The sequence below is a fragment of the Notamacropus eugenii genome, chromosome 2, assembly GCF_028372415.1.
Source record: "Notamacropus eugenii isolate mMacEug1 chromosome 2, mMacEug1.pri_v2, whole genome shotgun sequence".
NCBI classification, from domain to species: Eukaryota; Metazoa; Chordata; class Mammalia; order Diprotodontia; family Macropodidae; genus Notamacropus; species Notamacropus eugenii.
Window position 1 is genome coordinate 289,933,226 of NC_092873.1, and position 15,337 is coordinate 289,948,562.

A 15,337-nucleotide genomic window follows, 5' to 3' on the forward strand; every position below is an offset into this window, starting at 1 on the left:
GTAATTCTAGAACCAGAAACAGAACCTAGGAACCAAATTCCAATGTGTAGAATGATACAGACAATGCTGCCACAATGAGAAGGATGAAACCAAAACAGTTAGGGTTTCCCTGCAGTGAGGATAAGCAGACTGAGGGATCTGCAACCCCAGCTCTAAGAAGGTATGTGGTATAGGGTGGTGGGGGAAGGATGTCTGGCCCTAGCATCCTCTGAAGACCTCAGGCAGGGTGCCAGGGGTGGGGTGGAACTTGCCTTCCAAAGTCTAGACAAGAGAATGTGTGAGGGGTACCCAGGCAAAGGAAATAGGAAAATTGGGGAGCAGAATGGTTGAGCTACTAGTACCAAGAGTCTCCTGCAGTAGCCAATCTTCCTGGTCCCATCCATGTTGGTCAGGACGAAAGAAAACGTTTCCCTGAAGTTGAGAAAGGGAGGGAGAGAGAGAGTGACATTTTTAGACGAGAACAGCTAACAGCCAGATTGCCAGTTTCCTGCCCACCTAGACTAGTCTCACAAAGCTCACCCACAGTGTCAGTTACTGAAGCAGATTCTAGGGTCATTGCTAACTGGCAGAAAACTCTAGGATGAGGTAAGAGGATGATTACAGCTTGTGAGATAGGTTATGGAAGGGAATGGACACACCTCTCTACAACCTGGGAGCAGCTGGCTAGTTCAGTTGTTTAAAGTTCCAAAGAAGAAATGTTCCTAGGCTCCTCCAAAGGGAAGAGACAGGAGTCTGACAACTATAGTCCAACAAGCTTGACTTTGTTTCCTGGCAAAATTCTAGAACATATTATTAGAGGGATGATCAGTGAACATCTAGAAAAGGAAACAGTAATCATAAAAAGCCAACATGACTTCATTAAGAATGGGTCATGAAGTTCATTTCTTTTACTAAAAAAATGTTACTAGACTAGTGCATCAGGAGGAATGTTATAGTATAATTTACCTAGGTTTTAAGAAAGCATTTGACAAAATCTCTCATGCTATGGAGATGTGGGATAGATGGCAGCGCATTTAGGTGGAAACAGAACTGGTTGGACAGTCAGGCCCCAAAAGTAATCATTAATGGAATCCATGTCAGCTAAGAAAGAGGTTTCCAGTGGAATGCCCCAAAGATTTGGGCTGACCTCTGTGCTGGTGAACATTTTTATCAGTGACTCAGCAAAAAGCTCATTGGCTTCTCAGATAAACAAAACTATAGGGGGTAGCTCACTCCTTGGATTAAAAGTGTTGGGATCACAAAAAAACTAGACACATTTGAATGTTGGGTCAAATCTAACAAGATGAAATTTAGTGTGGATAAACACTTGGGTCCAAAAATCTTTACAAGAAAATAATCAGGGAGACATGGTTCATCTGAACAAGAGCTGTGAGTTTTCATGAGCTACAAAATTTAAAATATGTCAGCTATGAGACACAGCAGACAAAATGTCCGTGATCTTGGGCACCATTAAGAGAAGTTTAGTATTTAGGACTTACTAGTCACTAGGTGATGAATTCCAGTCTTAAAGCTAGAAAGGACCTTAGGGGGCATTCTACATCTGGCATTTTATTGTCAGTTCTGGGTGCCACATTTTGGAGTGGACAATGATAAACTGGAGAGCATCCAAAGGAGGCCAACTAAGATCAGTAAGGACCTTGAGATCATGCCATGTGAGGGTTCATTAAAGGCACCAGACATGTTTAACCTAGGGAAGGGAAAACTGGGAAAGAACATAATAGCTCTCTTCATGTATAAATATTTGTCATGGAAAATAGTTCTGCATTATCTTCAGAGGGCATAACTGAGAACAAAGAAGCTAGAGAGGCAGATTTCAGCTTGAATGTAAGGGGGAAATGTCCTGACAATCAGAGCTCTCTAAAAGTGGAATAGGATATCTCAAGAAGTAGTTAGTGGCTTCTCATTCACAGCCAGCTTCTAGCAGAGGCTGTCCACTTACTGGGTGTGTGGTAGAGGGGTTCCTTATTCAGATGTCTACCCCACATCTCTATAGCATGAGAGACTTTGTCAAATACCTTCTTAAAGTCTAGGTAAACAATAGCATTCCCCTGATGCTCCAGGCTAACAATAAAAATGAACTTCATTCATCATGACTCATTTTTAATGAAACCATTTTGGCCCTTTGTGATTATTATTTCCTTTTCTAGATGTTCATTGATCATCCCTCTAATAGTATATTCTAGAAGTTTGCCAGGAAACAAAGTCAAGCTTGTTGGACTATAGTTGGCAGACTCTAGTCTCTTCCCTTTAGGGGAACCTGTGAACTTGACTTCATTAGATGTGGGACTCTAACTAAATGTCATGTGAAATTTCTTCCAACTCTGAAGTTCTATGATTCAGTGATGTGTGATGTGGTCAGTGGGGATCCTGTATAAGAGAATATGTGACTAGCTCAGGGCAAACTCATACGTACTAGGGAAAGAATTACAAAAAGAAGATATTAATGGCATATGTTATATCACACATGTACACATATACAAGTAGATGTCAAAGGTACATAAATATATATGTGCCTACACACGTGTGTGTGTGTGAGAGAGAGAGAGAGAGAAAGACAAAGAGACAGGAGGAGAGATATGAGAGAAAGAGACAGAGACAGAGAAGAAAAGATACAGGGGAAAAGGAAAAACAGAGAGAAACAGAGAGAGAGAGGAAGAGAGAGAAAGCGAGCAAGAGGCTATATGTGGTATTGTGGCTAAAGAATTGAACTCGAAGTCAGGAAGACCTGCATGCAGGTGCTACCTCTAATGAATAGTAGCTGTGGGACCCCAGGCAGTCTCAACCTCTTAGTGTCCCCAGGCAACTCTCTAAGATTATGAGTTCAGAAAAGGTGCCTATCTGTGTCAGAAGAGGACATTCCTCACCAGGATCTCCCTATATCAATGGAACCATAGATCCAGTCTTTCTTTAATATAACTACATATGCATAAACATACGTATGACCTGTATACATGTAGCTATACATATATACTTACATATATGTGAGTAGATGTAGACCCCCATACACACACATCTGTTAAACCAGACCCCAAGTAGCCTCCCAAAAGGAAGGGGGAAGGCCACTACTTACAAATTACCTAAGTTCCTTTTGACCCTGGGACCCTTTCTCCACCTCCACTGTTTCCCTTGCCTCGAGACAGGGCCCATACCTGGGGTATTCAGTGAGGGGCGCCCACTCATTGCCATCAGGGAAACAGAACAAGGGAATGGCTCCGTGCAATCGTTCTTCTTCCTCCTGCTGACCCCGGAGCAGGTTCTCTCGCTGTATGGGAAAGAGGATGATCAGAAATAGATGACCAGGAAGGCTGGGGAGTTGGTTTGCTTCTGTGGTCTCAGCTGTCTTGCTGACCCAAGGTTCCAAAGCCTTCTCTGTTCATAGCATTAACACCTGAACTAGGGCCTAGCTATGGATCTTCCAAGACTGAGACTTCTCAATCTTCCCAGACAGAGAGAAGAGGGATAATTGGGGGGTGGCAAAGTTTCATTTCGATTTTGCTGATTTCCCTCTTGTTCATACAGTGAAGATAAAGGTCAGGGCCACCCTGAATGTCAGAAATATCTACATAGGGTGAGACTGAGGATAATAGATATAAACCTAGAAAGAACCTCAGAGGTCGTATATCAAACCCCCTTTTACAGGCAAGGAACCTGAAACTGAGGGAGATGAAGTGACTTAATCCTAAATCACACAGAAGTAGGGTTTGAACCCTGTTCCTCTGATTCCAAAGTTAAGGATCTTTCTGCTGAATCTTGTGTACCACAGAGAGAAAGAAAACATCCCTAAGGCAGCCACTTTTCTCAGGAGTGTCCTGTTTCCCTAATGTTTGTGTTCTCAACACCAACATACACGTACATACATAATCTCTGCCTCTGTTTCTTGCCCTCCCCTTTCTACACCATTGACGACTACAGCAAAGAAAAGGACAAGAAACCTGAGGAACTCCTCTAAAGAAGAGTGAACAGGAAGGGCAACTCTAGTGGGCAGAACACACACACATACATACACAGGAAAGCATCTCCCCCAGGGGCAATAGGGAGGAAGGGTGGCTAGATTGAAGATTATCTGAAGAGTATTCTGTGAGGTCTATGGGGCACCTAGGGAAAGAGAGAAGGGGACATAGGACCTAGCTATGCCTTCTGGGGAAGGGCCAAGGCACCTCCTGGGGGACTCAGTTCAGACAGTGAAGGGAGTTCACACACATGGGCTGCTGATAGTGGCAGAAATTAGGCTTGAGTTTAGGAAGAATTATCAAGTGAACAAGATCAATAAAGAAAGGCAGAGAAATACCCTCATTCCTCCTCCCATACATACCCCAAGGAATCCCAAAACAAACCAAAATACTCCTTACCTTTGGGAACTGATAGGTTATTGTGGGCTCATAATCATTCCCTGAATGATTTCTTTTGAGAGAAACCACAAAGAGATATTCAAAAAAGTGTGGTCCCCCTGTGTAGTTGGACAGGGGGGTCTCTCTGATGCTCTCCTCTGTTTCTTTCTTGCTTTCTCCTCGGGCTTCCTCGGGAACTGAAACAGAGACACCAGACTTCACTCACATGGGGTCCCTGAGGCACACAGAGTAGGGGCCTAAGCAGTCGGGAGACTCCTTCTGTGCCTTCAGATGACTCATCAAACCCAAAAGAGATGGCCAAGTCATATTTTAGGGACTCTGGGATAGGAACAGTCAGCCAATTTAGGGGAGCGGCATAAGGAATTGAAAAGAGAAAACATACCCCTTGAAAAGCACACAGGAACAAAGAAAGCCCAGGAGTTCCTCAGCTCACTCCATCCACTGCCCATTCCAGATCTGAAGGAGTCCCAAGAGCCCTGAGCTAGCCAAGGGTTTTGTCTGCTGCTCAGTCCCCACTTAAACAACTGTCTAGATTCTAATTTGATCTGAGCTATTTGAGAAGGTGTCCCAGGGTTCCTACATGGAGAACTAAAAGGGACCTCGGAGACCATGTAGTCCATCTCCCTTATTACAGATAAAGAAATAAGGCCCAGGGAGGAAGAATGACCTTGACATGCTCAAGGTCACATAGGTAGTAAGCATTAGAAATGAGATTTGAACCCAGGTCATTTGACTCCAGCCCATGTTTTTTCTACTTCTTTCATTTGACTGAGGCTCAGAGAGGAGGGAGTGAGTTCCTTAAGGTCACAAAACCAGATAACAGCCCTAGTGGCACAGGTGGGATGAAGAGAGGGAAGTTCACTCATGCAGGAGACTGGGAGGTCAAGATATAGGGAAGGAGGTAAAAGAAAGTAAGAAGCCAGACAAAAATAGAGAAGTCGGCCAAGCGAAGAAAGATGCAAGACATCATCCTGTAAATAGAGAGCAGACCTGTCCACCTTGATCTCCGGTGCAGCCAAGGACCAAAGAGTTTGAATGCTCTGCCAACCGCTGGTCTGTCCATCTTCCCAGGGCCTGAGACATCAGCAGCAAGGTCCTACACTTCCTACACACAGGTTACACTCATCCAGGCCTCTGTGAGAGAGGCCACCACTGAAATCTCCCCCTGAAGTCCTCTGTACCATGTCCCCAGGAAGGGAGATCAGTCTCTCTCCCTGTGTATTCACGAGCTGTGCGAGAAGGATGTGGCAGGACCCAGGAAGGCAGCAGAACCCCAGTCCTGACAAAGAGAGCATCCTGGCAGAGCAGTTCAAACATCAGCTCCTCCCAAGAGCCTCCGGGTGTGGCGAGAGAAAAGGTTATGAGCAAACACCTCCAAGACTCAGCTGCTCCCAGACCAAGGGCCTCCACGCAGTTTGCAGATTGTGCAATGAGGTTATTTACAAACCCAAGGTGGTTGATGATTGACTGAGGAAATACTGATATCTATCTAATTTGATGTAGGAGAACCTGATCAACTTAGGGATAGGCATCTCAAGTCTGGGCATCTTCATTCCTGGCCTTTCACTTATTAAGTTAAACAAACATAGAAAAAACCCCTAAAAGTACATTGATCTCTGGCTTTTCCGGGATTTCAAGTTTGAACCAAGAGCACAGGAGCTAGGTATTTACTTCAGGCGAGACTGCAGTTGCCTCACTTGTGCTAATAGAACAATTACAGTTCAATAATTGTCTAAATGAATTGATGATACTGACCAGGAAGAGAAGCTTTGGCAATTACTAACACAGTCAACATGAGCCTTAAGTGTGCCTTTTTTGATGATGAAACACAGATCAGAGTCCAAGACTGGGCCCTGTTCCTGCCAGTCGTCAGCTGTTCCAACAAGGAAATGACATCAGGAGCCCCTGCCACGCTGGACGCTGGCCAGAGTGGCCAATTGTTTTCAGTCTCCTCACCCCTACCTAGTACTTCCTATATTGACATAGGAGGGATTACTAGTCAAAATAGTGGCACTTGCTCCAAGGCTTCATTGAACTACCTAGCAGTTCAGTTTAGGAAGCAACTCATTCATTCATTCATCCAATAAACTTTTATTAAGTGTGTCAGGTACTGCAAGGGCACGAGGCTATCAAGGGGAACTGTGCATCCTCAGCCTCAGTGGAAGTCCCTCACTGAGAGTTCCTAAAGCATTTCTGGGGGCTCTGAGGAAGAAACAACCAAACTTTCCTGCTCAAGCCAGGGCTGGCAGCAGCCCCAGTGGCGAGTCCCCAGGCTGGCATCACAAACAACTGAGCAGCTGCTGTGCCTTGAGACACAGTTGATAAGTTACCAAAAAAATTGGCTTTTTCCTTTCTAAACAATATGACTTTTGTCACATAGGCAACCACAGAGTCACCTGACCTATGTGAAAACCAGTTTTATTACAAGAGAAATGAACATGCATTCGGAACTCCTTGGATCAAACATAAGATGGCTCAGATATAAGGGAATCACAAAATTAGAATCACAGAAAGTCTGAGGTGGAAGGAACTTCAGAGGGCATTTAATCCAACCTGTACCTGGTTAGGAATCCTCTCTATAATATACTGAAAATGCCATCTAGCATGGGAGAGGAGATTGTGAGGTGGGGTATAGGTAAATGTTTAACATCTGACTCAAAATAAAAACGATATTTTTTTTCTGGTTTAATCTACATTATTCTCATTTTAACTATCATCTTCTTAAGTCTAAACAATCAACGAAACAACAAACTAAGCTCTGATTGGCAATGTTTGCTAATTTCAGAGGAGTAAATGCTCACACTTAAAATTTAACTGTAGGCTCTAGGCAATCAGTGAGATCCGAGACCTATGCCTTCCAAAGGCAGCCCATTGCACTTTTGAACAATTCTAATTTTTAGGAAGTGTTTCCTCAAATGAAGGCCAAGTCTGTTTCGCTGCAACTTCTCCTAATGGTTCCTAGCCCTCTCCTCGGAGGCCAACCAGGATAAGGCAGAACTGTATATCCAGTTGTGATGATGGTAGTAACAGAAGGGGAAGACATAATTAGGGACTGGACCCTGCAACTATCTAACAGAAGGCACCGAGCTGCTCTGAAATCGGGAGAGTAAGGAGCTGAGGCTCAGTGAGGGGCAGTTAAAAGGTAGTGGAAAGTAAAAACCCAAGACTAGTGGCAAAGTCAAGTTCTAAGAAGTGGAATTTTCCAGGAAATGAAATCATGAAGATAAGATAATGTTCGAGCTGGGAAGGACTTTGGACATCATCTAGTTCAGAGTTTCTTAACCGTTTTTGTGTCCCTCAGGGAGTCTGATGAAGCTTATGAACTCCTTCATAGAAGAATGTTTCTAAATGCATAAAATAAAATAGGATTATGAAGAAAACTAACTATATAAGAATATAGTTATCGAAAGATATTTTTTAAAGTTGATGGACTCCAGGTTGCAAACTGTTAATCTAGTCCATCCCCCTCATTTTATAAAGGAGGAAGTAAAAACCCCAAGAAATAAATTGACTTGCCTAAGGGCACATAACTTTTTAACCCATAAAGGGCAAGATTTAAACCCAGCTCTTTTCTCAGGTCTAGTGCCTTTATAGTACACCCCTCCCCCCACCACATACACCCCTGCTAAACATTACGAACAAGGCACAAGGCTTGCAGGGGCCTGGTTGAGAAAACTAACTGAATCCAGGAAGGGAGAGACAACTCAGAAGGAAGGTCATGCCCATGCTTTGGTGTGCCAGGCCAAATCTCATGGCTGGTGCCCAATTATCTGCCCTCCAGGAAGACAGCAGAAAAAAATGGACAGGGCGAATGAGGACTGAGCCTCTCTCCAAGGGATCAAGTTCTCAGGGAGATTCTCCAATCTCAAGGATGGCCCAAATTCTAGGCAAAAATAACCCATGCTAATGCTGGTAATTAGAGGGATGGTTAATGACCATGACAGCTAGAATATCCACCACACCTTTCTCCCAAGGGTTTCATGAATAATATCTCATTTCAAAACCACTTCCTTGTCTGAGGAAATATCTCCCAGTCATAAATGGGATCTCTAGGTGGTACAGTGGATAGAATGCTGAACCTGGAGTCAGAACGGTTGTCTTCTTGAGTTCAAATCTGGCCTCAGACACTAGTAGGTGTGTGACCCCAGCCAAATCACTTAACTCTGCCTCAGTTTCCTTATCTGTACAATGAGCTGGAGAAGGAAATGGCAAACCACTCCAGTATCTTTGACAAGAAAACCCCAAATGGGGTCATGAAAAGTTGGACAAGACTGAAATGATTCAACAACAAAGGCAACTACAAATAGAGGAAACTGAGGCAAGAACAAGTGAGAATATAAGAATGAGAAATCCTGAGGGGACTTTGAGAGTTCCTCTAGGTCTTTGGGTTGAAATACAATTTAGTTCTCCTGAACACATCAGAATAACTCCTGTTTTTAAAGATTTCCAAATCCCTTCAGATAACATTCTTCAGTGTTCAACAACTCTCAGGAAATCCTTCTCATTCATAAAGACCTTATGATGCATTTCTAACCCATTTCCTCCTGTTTTATCCTCATTGGAGCCATAAGGGCAGTAGGTCTCATGGCAAATGTGTCAGGGGTAGAGGGTCCAGTATAGTTATTGTGCATCAAGCCCAGAAGGGAGTGTGCTTTTTTTCCTTTTTTATTTCAGGGGAGATGAAAGGAAGAACACAGAAAATAGCTGCTGAGTTGGGCATCTGAAGTAGAATGAGAGCTGACTATCAGTGGCATAGGTGGGCTTACAGGGAACTGTAAACTCCTAGAAATGTCCAGGTTATACATTTGGATGGAGCACTGGGTTTGGAATCAGGAAGACCTGAATTTATATCTGACCTTTGATACTTCCCAGCTAGGCGACCCTGGGCTAGTCATTTAACCTCCATTTGTATCATCTTCCTCAGCTATAAAACAGGGAAAATAACAACATCTACCTAACCAGGGTGGGCAACTAGGCAGCGAAGTATATAAAAGCTGAACATGGAGTCAAGAAGACTCATCTCCCTGAGTCCAAATCTGGCCTTAGACACTTACCAGCTGTGTGACACTGGGCAAGTCACTTAACCCTGTTTGCCTCAGTTTCCTCATCTGGAAAATGAGCTGGAGGAGAAAATGGCAAACCATTCCAGTATCTTTGGCAAGAACACCCCAAATGGAGTCACAAATAATCAGACAGAACTGAAACAAGTGAACAATATCTACCAGGGTTGTCATAAGGAACATATGATGCAAATAATTGTAAAACACTCAGTACAGCACATGGCAAATAATAATTGATTTATATATGTTAGCCATCATCAACATCATCATCATCATGCTTAGCCCAGTTCCTGGCACACAGTAGGTACTTAATAAGTCCTTCTTTCCTTCCCTCCTCAAGGAGAGTAGTAGTGTCATATTCATTTTTGTCTCTGAACCCTCAGCACCTGGCACGGTGCCTGGTACTTCCCCTAATCCCACTCTAGGTTGAAATAGATTATATAAAGATTATTTTCCCATAGAACCCTTTTCCAAGAAGCCAGGTGACAAGATGAATCTATTCAACCACAAAAACAACATTATAAGTCTATAATGGTTGCAGGTTACCCTATCCCTCAAAGAGTTCTGCCCAATGATCTTACTGGAAATCTTGAGATTATAGGGAGGCAGCAGGGTTAGTGGCAAAAAAAGGATTGATTTGAAATCAGAAGACCTGAGTTCAAATCCCAATTCTATCAATTCCCAATTTAATTAGATTAATTGGACAAGTCACTTTCCTTATCTGTAAAAGCAGAGGGTTAGACTGGAAGGTCACTAAAGTTCTTTTCAACATTAAAGCCAATGATCCAGTGACTATTAGAAACAATAGGTCAGAGAACCAGCTTCTCTCTTCTCTCTTCTGTTCAACTGCTCTTCATCTGAGGACTATCTGGGGTACCTCTCCCTCCCCACCCCCCTGAAATAAGAAGCCACTCTCTCCCTTCTCCCCACCTCCACCTACTTGAATGAAACCCAAGAGAGACAAAGAGGAAACATAAGTCCTGGGGTTCCCTAAAGAGGAAAGAAGGGGAAAAAAGGGTGGGAAGGAGCAGGCACACCCTCTTGCCTGGGCTGGATGCCAAACCGCAGTACAGGTAAGACTGGCTGCTCTACCACTTCCAACATTTCTGTGCTCCCTCTCCCTGCTACCAGAAATAGCTGCTGAGGACCAGAAACACCTTAGTTCTTCACAACAAACCTCAAGACTTCCTTACTCTACCACCAAATGTGGCATGGTATTGTTAACAGAGACAACTCTTCTAAACCTGGTAATCAGGTTTGGGAAATTAGAGACTCATTTACACAGATTCCCATAAAATTAGGAAAGATCTGTAGGGGTACTGATTCAGACCTGTCTAGAGCACTCTCAGATAACCCACTGGTTTTCCTTTCCTTAAAAAGGGTTTTATGATCCAGACATCTGCCTAGGAGACTCTGTAAAGTAGGGTGAATGGACAAACCATTGGGGCAGAAAAACAAGAAGAGTTAATATGGGGGGGCAGAAGTGGGGAAAAAAGAGAATCAAGGACAAAATTTTGAAACAGAGATCAGGAGGAATGCACCTTCCTCCTTTTGGGGAGTGTTGGGGGGGAGGGGAAAATTTGGTTGGGAAGATGCTGATTTATTCAACTCTTGACTTGCCGTACCTAGAGAAAGAAAGTGAGGCTGTTTTTCTGCCCCCCAAAAATAATCAAGTGTATCCTGCTGAGCTATCTCCCTACTACAACTGCCAAACTCTGCAGGATGCCAGACCACTTCCTTTTACAGAATACCATTATACCCAAAGCCTCACTCAGATTACGACTATATTTTCCCCCCATCTCTAAAATTATAGCCCAGTTTAATTGGGCAAATACCTCATGGCCCCTTGGGAAGAAGGGGCAAGGAAGGGGTGCTATCTGTGAATTAATTAAATCCATTGAATGATAAACGGAAATGAGTCCTTCAGAACCACCTAGTACATCTTTTTTCTTTTACTGGTGAGGAAACAGAAGCCCAGAGAATGAAAAGTGACTAGCTTTGGGTTACAGTGCCCTCCACGGCTGAGACTGGCTCATATATTGCTTACGTCAAAGCATTCAGAGTCACATGTGAGGTGTGGAAGGTAACGGGGGTCTGGGATTGAAAAGAGCACAGGAGATCCAGGACTAGGGCCAAGTGTTAGACTAGGATCAGGACCAAAAGCAGCTCCTGAGGGTAGGCAACGCTGCCATGTGTTGGAGGTGGTTGCACCACCAGCTTCCTGCCCAGAGGCACACGTGGCCCTGCGCCCCACAACAGCTTCCTTAGGACGGTGGGTTTCACCACCCACCTCCTCCCCGACCTAAGCCTCGGTTATGATCCCACCCCCACCCTTGCTAACCACTACGGTTCCCGAGGTTCACTGGCTCCGCCTTACTCTCGATTCTACCAGACTTCCCCCTTCTCCTTTCACTACACCCCCCCTCCCCACTGCTCCCTCCTTGACCCCAAACTTCCAAGCCTCCATTCTCGTCTCTCCACGAAACCCTTAGCCTGATCAGCACCCGGTCTTGGATGCCCTGACCCTGATAAATATCTGGTTCTGGGGCCCAGATGACCTTCACACTGACCTCCTCACCACCACCACCTCCTCACCACCATCTTCCCCTCTCTCCCGTCCCGGTCCCAATTTCGGCCCTTGCCCCAGTGCCCCGCACTGACCCCCGCTGTGGCGCTTCAGTCTCAGGCTGGCTCGGATGCTGCGGACGAACCCGTCCATGGCCCCTCAAGGTGCGGGACTCCTCAGGCTGCGGGTTCCCGGAGGTCCCCGCCCCCCTACTCCACCCTACCCCCCACTGCGGTCATGTCACTTTCACTTTCATGCCAGGGAAGGAGAGAGGAGGGCGGTCCGGGGGCGGGGCAGCTCACCTTCCGAGCCCAGGAGCCTCCCTCTCCTCACCTGCCCCGGGAGTTGGCCCCAGCTCCAACTTCGGGGCTGCATCCCGGCCGGCTGACAGCGCTCCCGAGCCCGACTATCCGGGAATAGAGCGGTGCTGAATCCCCGGGGCTGGGCTTTCCCGACCCTCGGGAGGAGATTCCGACTTTCGGATCTCCTCCTCTCCCCGCCCCCTCAAAGGAAAACGTCCAAGGGGATGTCGAGAGAGTTAATGTTCGAACTGCCCTGCCTTGGTCTGACCGTTGCTGGAGAATTGTGCTCAGCCTGGGCGTCTCACTTTGGGGAAACACGCTGATGAGCTGGAGAGCGTCCAGTGACGAAAGACCAGCATGTTGGGTGGATTGGATACCTCTCCATACAAGGACTGATTAGGGGAACTAAGGATGTTTAGCCCGTGTAGGGAGAAGGCTGAGGGTGGGGAATGGATGTGGGGAGGGGGGCAAGAACACACTGATGGAGTCATCATATCAGTAAGAGGAATTCTGCTTTGCGCCAGAGGGTCAAACTAAGAGCAATGGGTCCACTAGATGGGAAAACTTCCTAGACATCAGAGCTGCCCAGAAGCCAGACGTCTGTTTCTGGAGGTAGCAATCTTCCCTTCACTGGAGAAGTTCCTAGAATCACAGATTCGGAGATGAGGTGAGGGTGGGGGAACTTTAGAAGCCACCTAGTCTAATTCTATGATTTTTAGATGAAGAAACAGGGACCCCCAAAAGTTCAGGGACGACTTGCACAAGGTCACATAGATATGACAAAGGCAGGATTTAAACTGAGCCTAGGTGACCCGGGCTTATTTTTCACCTTTCTTTCCACCAGGCTCCCACTTGGACTCCTGGAATGAGGTCATGTGACAGAGTGGAAAGAACTCTTTCTTGGGCAAGTGACCTCCCCAGTCACAAAGATCTCATCTGCAAATGAAGAAATTGAATTAGAAAGCTTCTGAGGTCCCTATCCTATCTCATCACCCCCAATGCCTTTAGCCTATGCTCTTCTTTAAGCAATCCCACTCCCCACAAAGTCTTGATCTTCCCCTTCCCTGGGTCCCCATTCTCCCTTTTTCAACTCATTCCACCCCTGTGCTCCTTTCCCTTACTTCCAAATTTGCTCCGACCCTGAAACTCCAGTTATTGGAGATGAACCTCGGCATTTGCAGAATTTCATCCTTTTGACCAATCCTATCTTTCACCCCCTAGAATGGCTCACCTCAGCTGCCAAGGCCTTCTGTTGATAAATCTTCTGCCCTGGCTCTGCCCCTAGAACTGCTGATACCTGGAGGTTATAACACCCTTCCCCATTTTTGGTTAACCAGGAAGAAGGACCCTCAAGGAAAGTTGATTAGACTCCACAGAAATAACCTTCATAATGCAACACCCCTCACCCCCGGAAACTTCTTCCAAGCAGCATTTTGAGTACAGATTATCCAACTCTGGGTGGGGAGATGGAAGTTTAGAAGTAGAGAGTCCAACCCTAGTATTAAATAGTCTAGTCTCAGCTCAAAAGAGTCTGACAGCACTTTTAGTCTGTACTGTGTAATTTAGGCTTAATTACACACTGTCTTGTATTGTTTTCTGGTTCCTGCATGCGTGTCTCCCTCCATAATCCACGCACCCCCAACTAACTCATAAGTGTCTTAAAGGAAGGGGCTTTACTATATATTTTTATGTTTCCCCCATATAACGCAGGACACATACTAGATATTCAATAAATGATGAATTATTCAATTATTACTTGTCTATTATAATAGACCAGATGAGATGTGGTAAAAATGGCTGTGTGAGTAGATAGAAGGAAATAGATGAATGAAATTTTGTAGAGGTAGAATTGACAAGGCTTGCCACCAATTGGGTGTGGGACAGGGTGAGGGAGAGTGGGCAGGTAAAGGTGGGGCTCAACTTTTGCCCAAATTTTCCTCCCTCGTGCCACATTCCTCTCTTCTTTCCTTTCTCTGACCACTCATTTTCAATTAACCTTCAGTAATCAGTCCTCCTCTATTTATATTTTAACACATCAAGAATACATAATTTCATTGGTAAAAGTATTCTTTCCATCTATAGAGAAAGCAACCCCTCCATCACTCAACTCAAGTCATTCCTTTTCTCAATTCTTATCTTTCTTGAGGTCTTTGTAGTCTTTGACACCAATGACCACTTTCTCTTTCTGGTTACTCTTTCCTCTTTTGGTTTTCAGGATCGCTTTCTTTCTCCTGCCTGATTGACTACTCCTTCTCAATCAGCTACCAGCACATAATTGGTATTCCATTTTCTAACTATGATTGTATGCTAAGATTCTGTTCTGGGCCTTCCCTCTCTCCACACTCTCTGAGTGACCTCATCAGTGACTACAGTTTCAATGACCATTTCTACAAAAATTACTCCTAGACACACACACATACATATATATATATATATATATATATAGTGTATATATAAATAGTACATATATACATACATACATATATATATATATATATGTATATATTCAGGCCTGCTCTCTCTTTTGAATTCCAGTCCTTTAGGGACAGCTAAATTGGATGTCCCACAGGCATCTCAAACTCAACATGTCCAAACCAGAATTCATTCTCTTTCTCCTCCAAAACAATCCTTCTCTCAACTGTCTTTCTGTTGAGTACACTACTACCTTTTCAGCCATCAGGAATCCCAACTTCAGAGTTATCCTCACCGGCTTGCTCTCCCTCACCCACATCCCACACCCAATTGGTGTCAAACTTTGTTAATTCTAACACTTCATTCATCTGCCCCCTTGTCTCTACTCACAGAGCCATTTTTATCACATCTCTTTTGGTCTGGAACTATAGCTTCTTAAGTGGTTTCCCTGCTATGTCTACCAATATCCCTCCATGACTGTCCAAATAATTTTCTGTAGGTGCCATTCCCACCACATCACTCCCATGTTTAATAAACTCTGTTGATCTCTCTGGGATCAATAGCAATTTCCTCTGGAATTTAAAAACCTTTCTTAACCTCATTCTAACCTACCTATGCTGGTTTATTACATACATTATTCCCCTTCCC

General features: G+C 44.7%; 1 protein-coding gene across 4 annotated transcripts in view; it reads right to left on the reverse strand.

Moving 5' to 3' along the window:
• The window catches only part of DENND2D (DENN domain containing 2D), a 28,599-nt gene extending 16,118 nt beyond the window's left edge, over positions 1–12,481 (reverse strand). The window contains exons 1-4 of one of the 4 annotated variants that reach the window (XM_072644307.1): positions 12,278–12,481; positions 4,350–4,525; positions 3,150–3,262; positions 342–411 (exon numbers count right to left, since the gene is read on the reverse strand). In XM_072644307.1, coding sequence (XP_072500408.1) covers positions 342–411; positions 3,150–3,262; positions 4,350–4,525; positions 12,278–12,350 — 432 coding nt within the window. In that variant the 5' untranslated portion in view covers positions 12,351–12,481. Of the gene's footprint in view, positions 1–341; positions 412–3,149; positions 3,263–4,349; positions 4,526–5,339; positions 7,747–12,070; positions 12,240–12,277 lie in introns of those variants that run through there. The other 3 variants (XM_072644308.1, XM_072644305.1, XM_072644306.1) reach the window with 3 other exon arrangements.
• Positions 12,482–15,337: the final 2,856 nt, after the last annotated feature.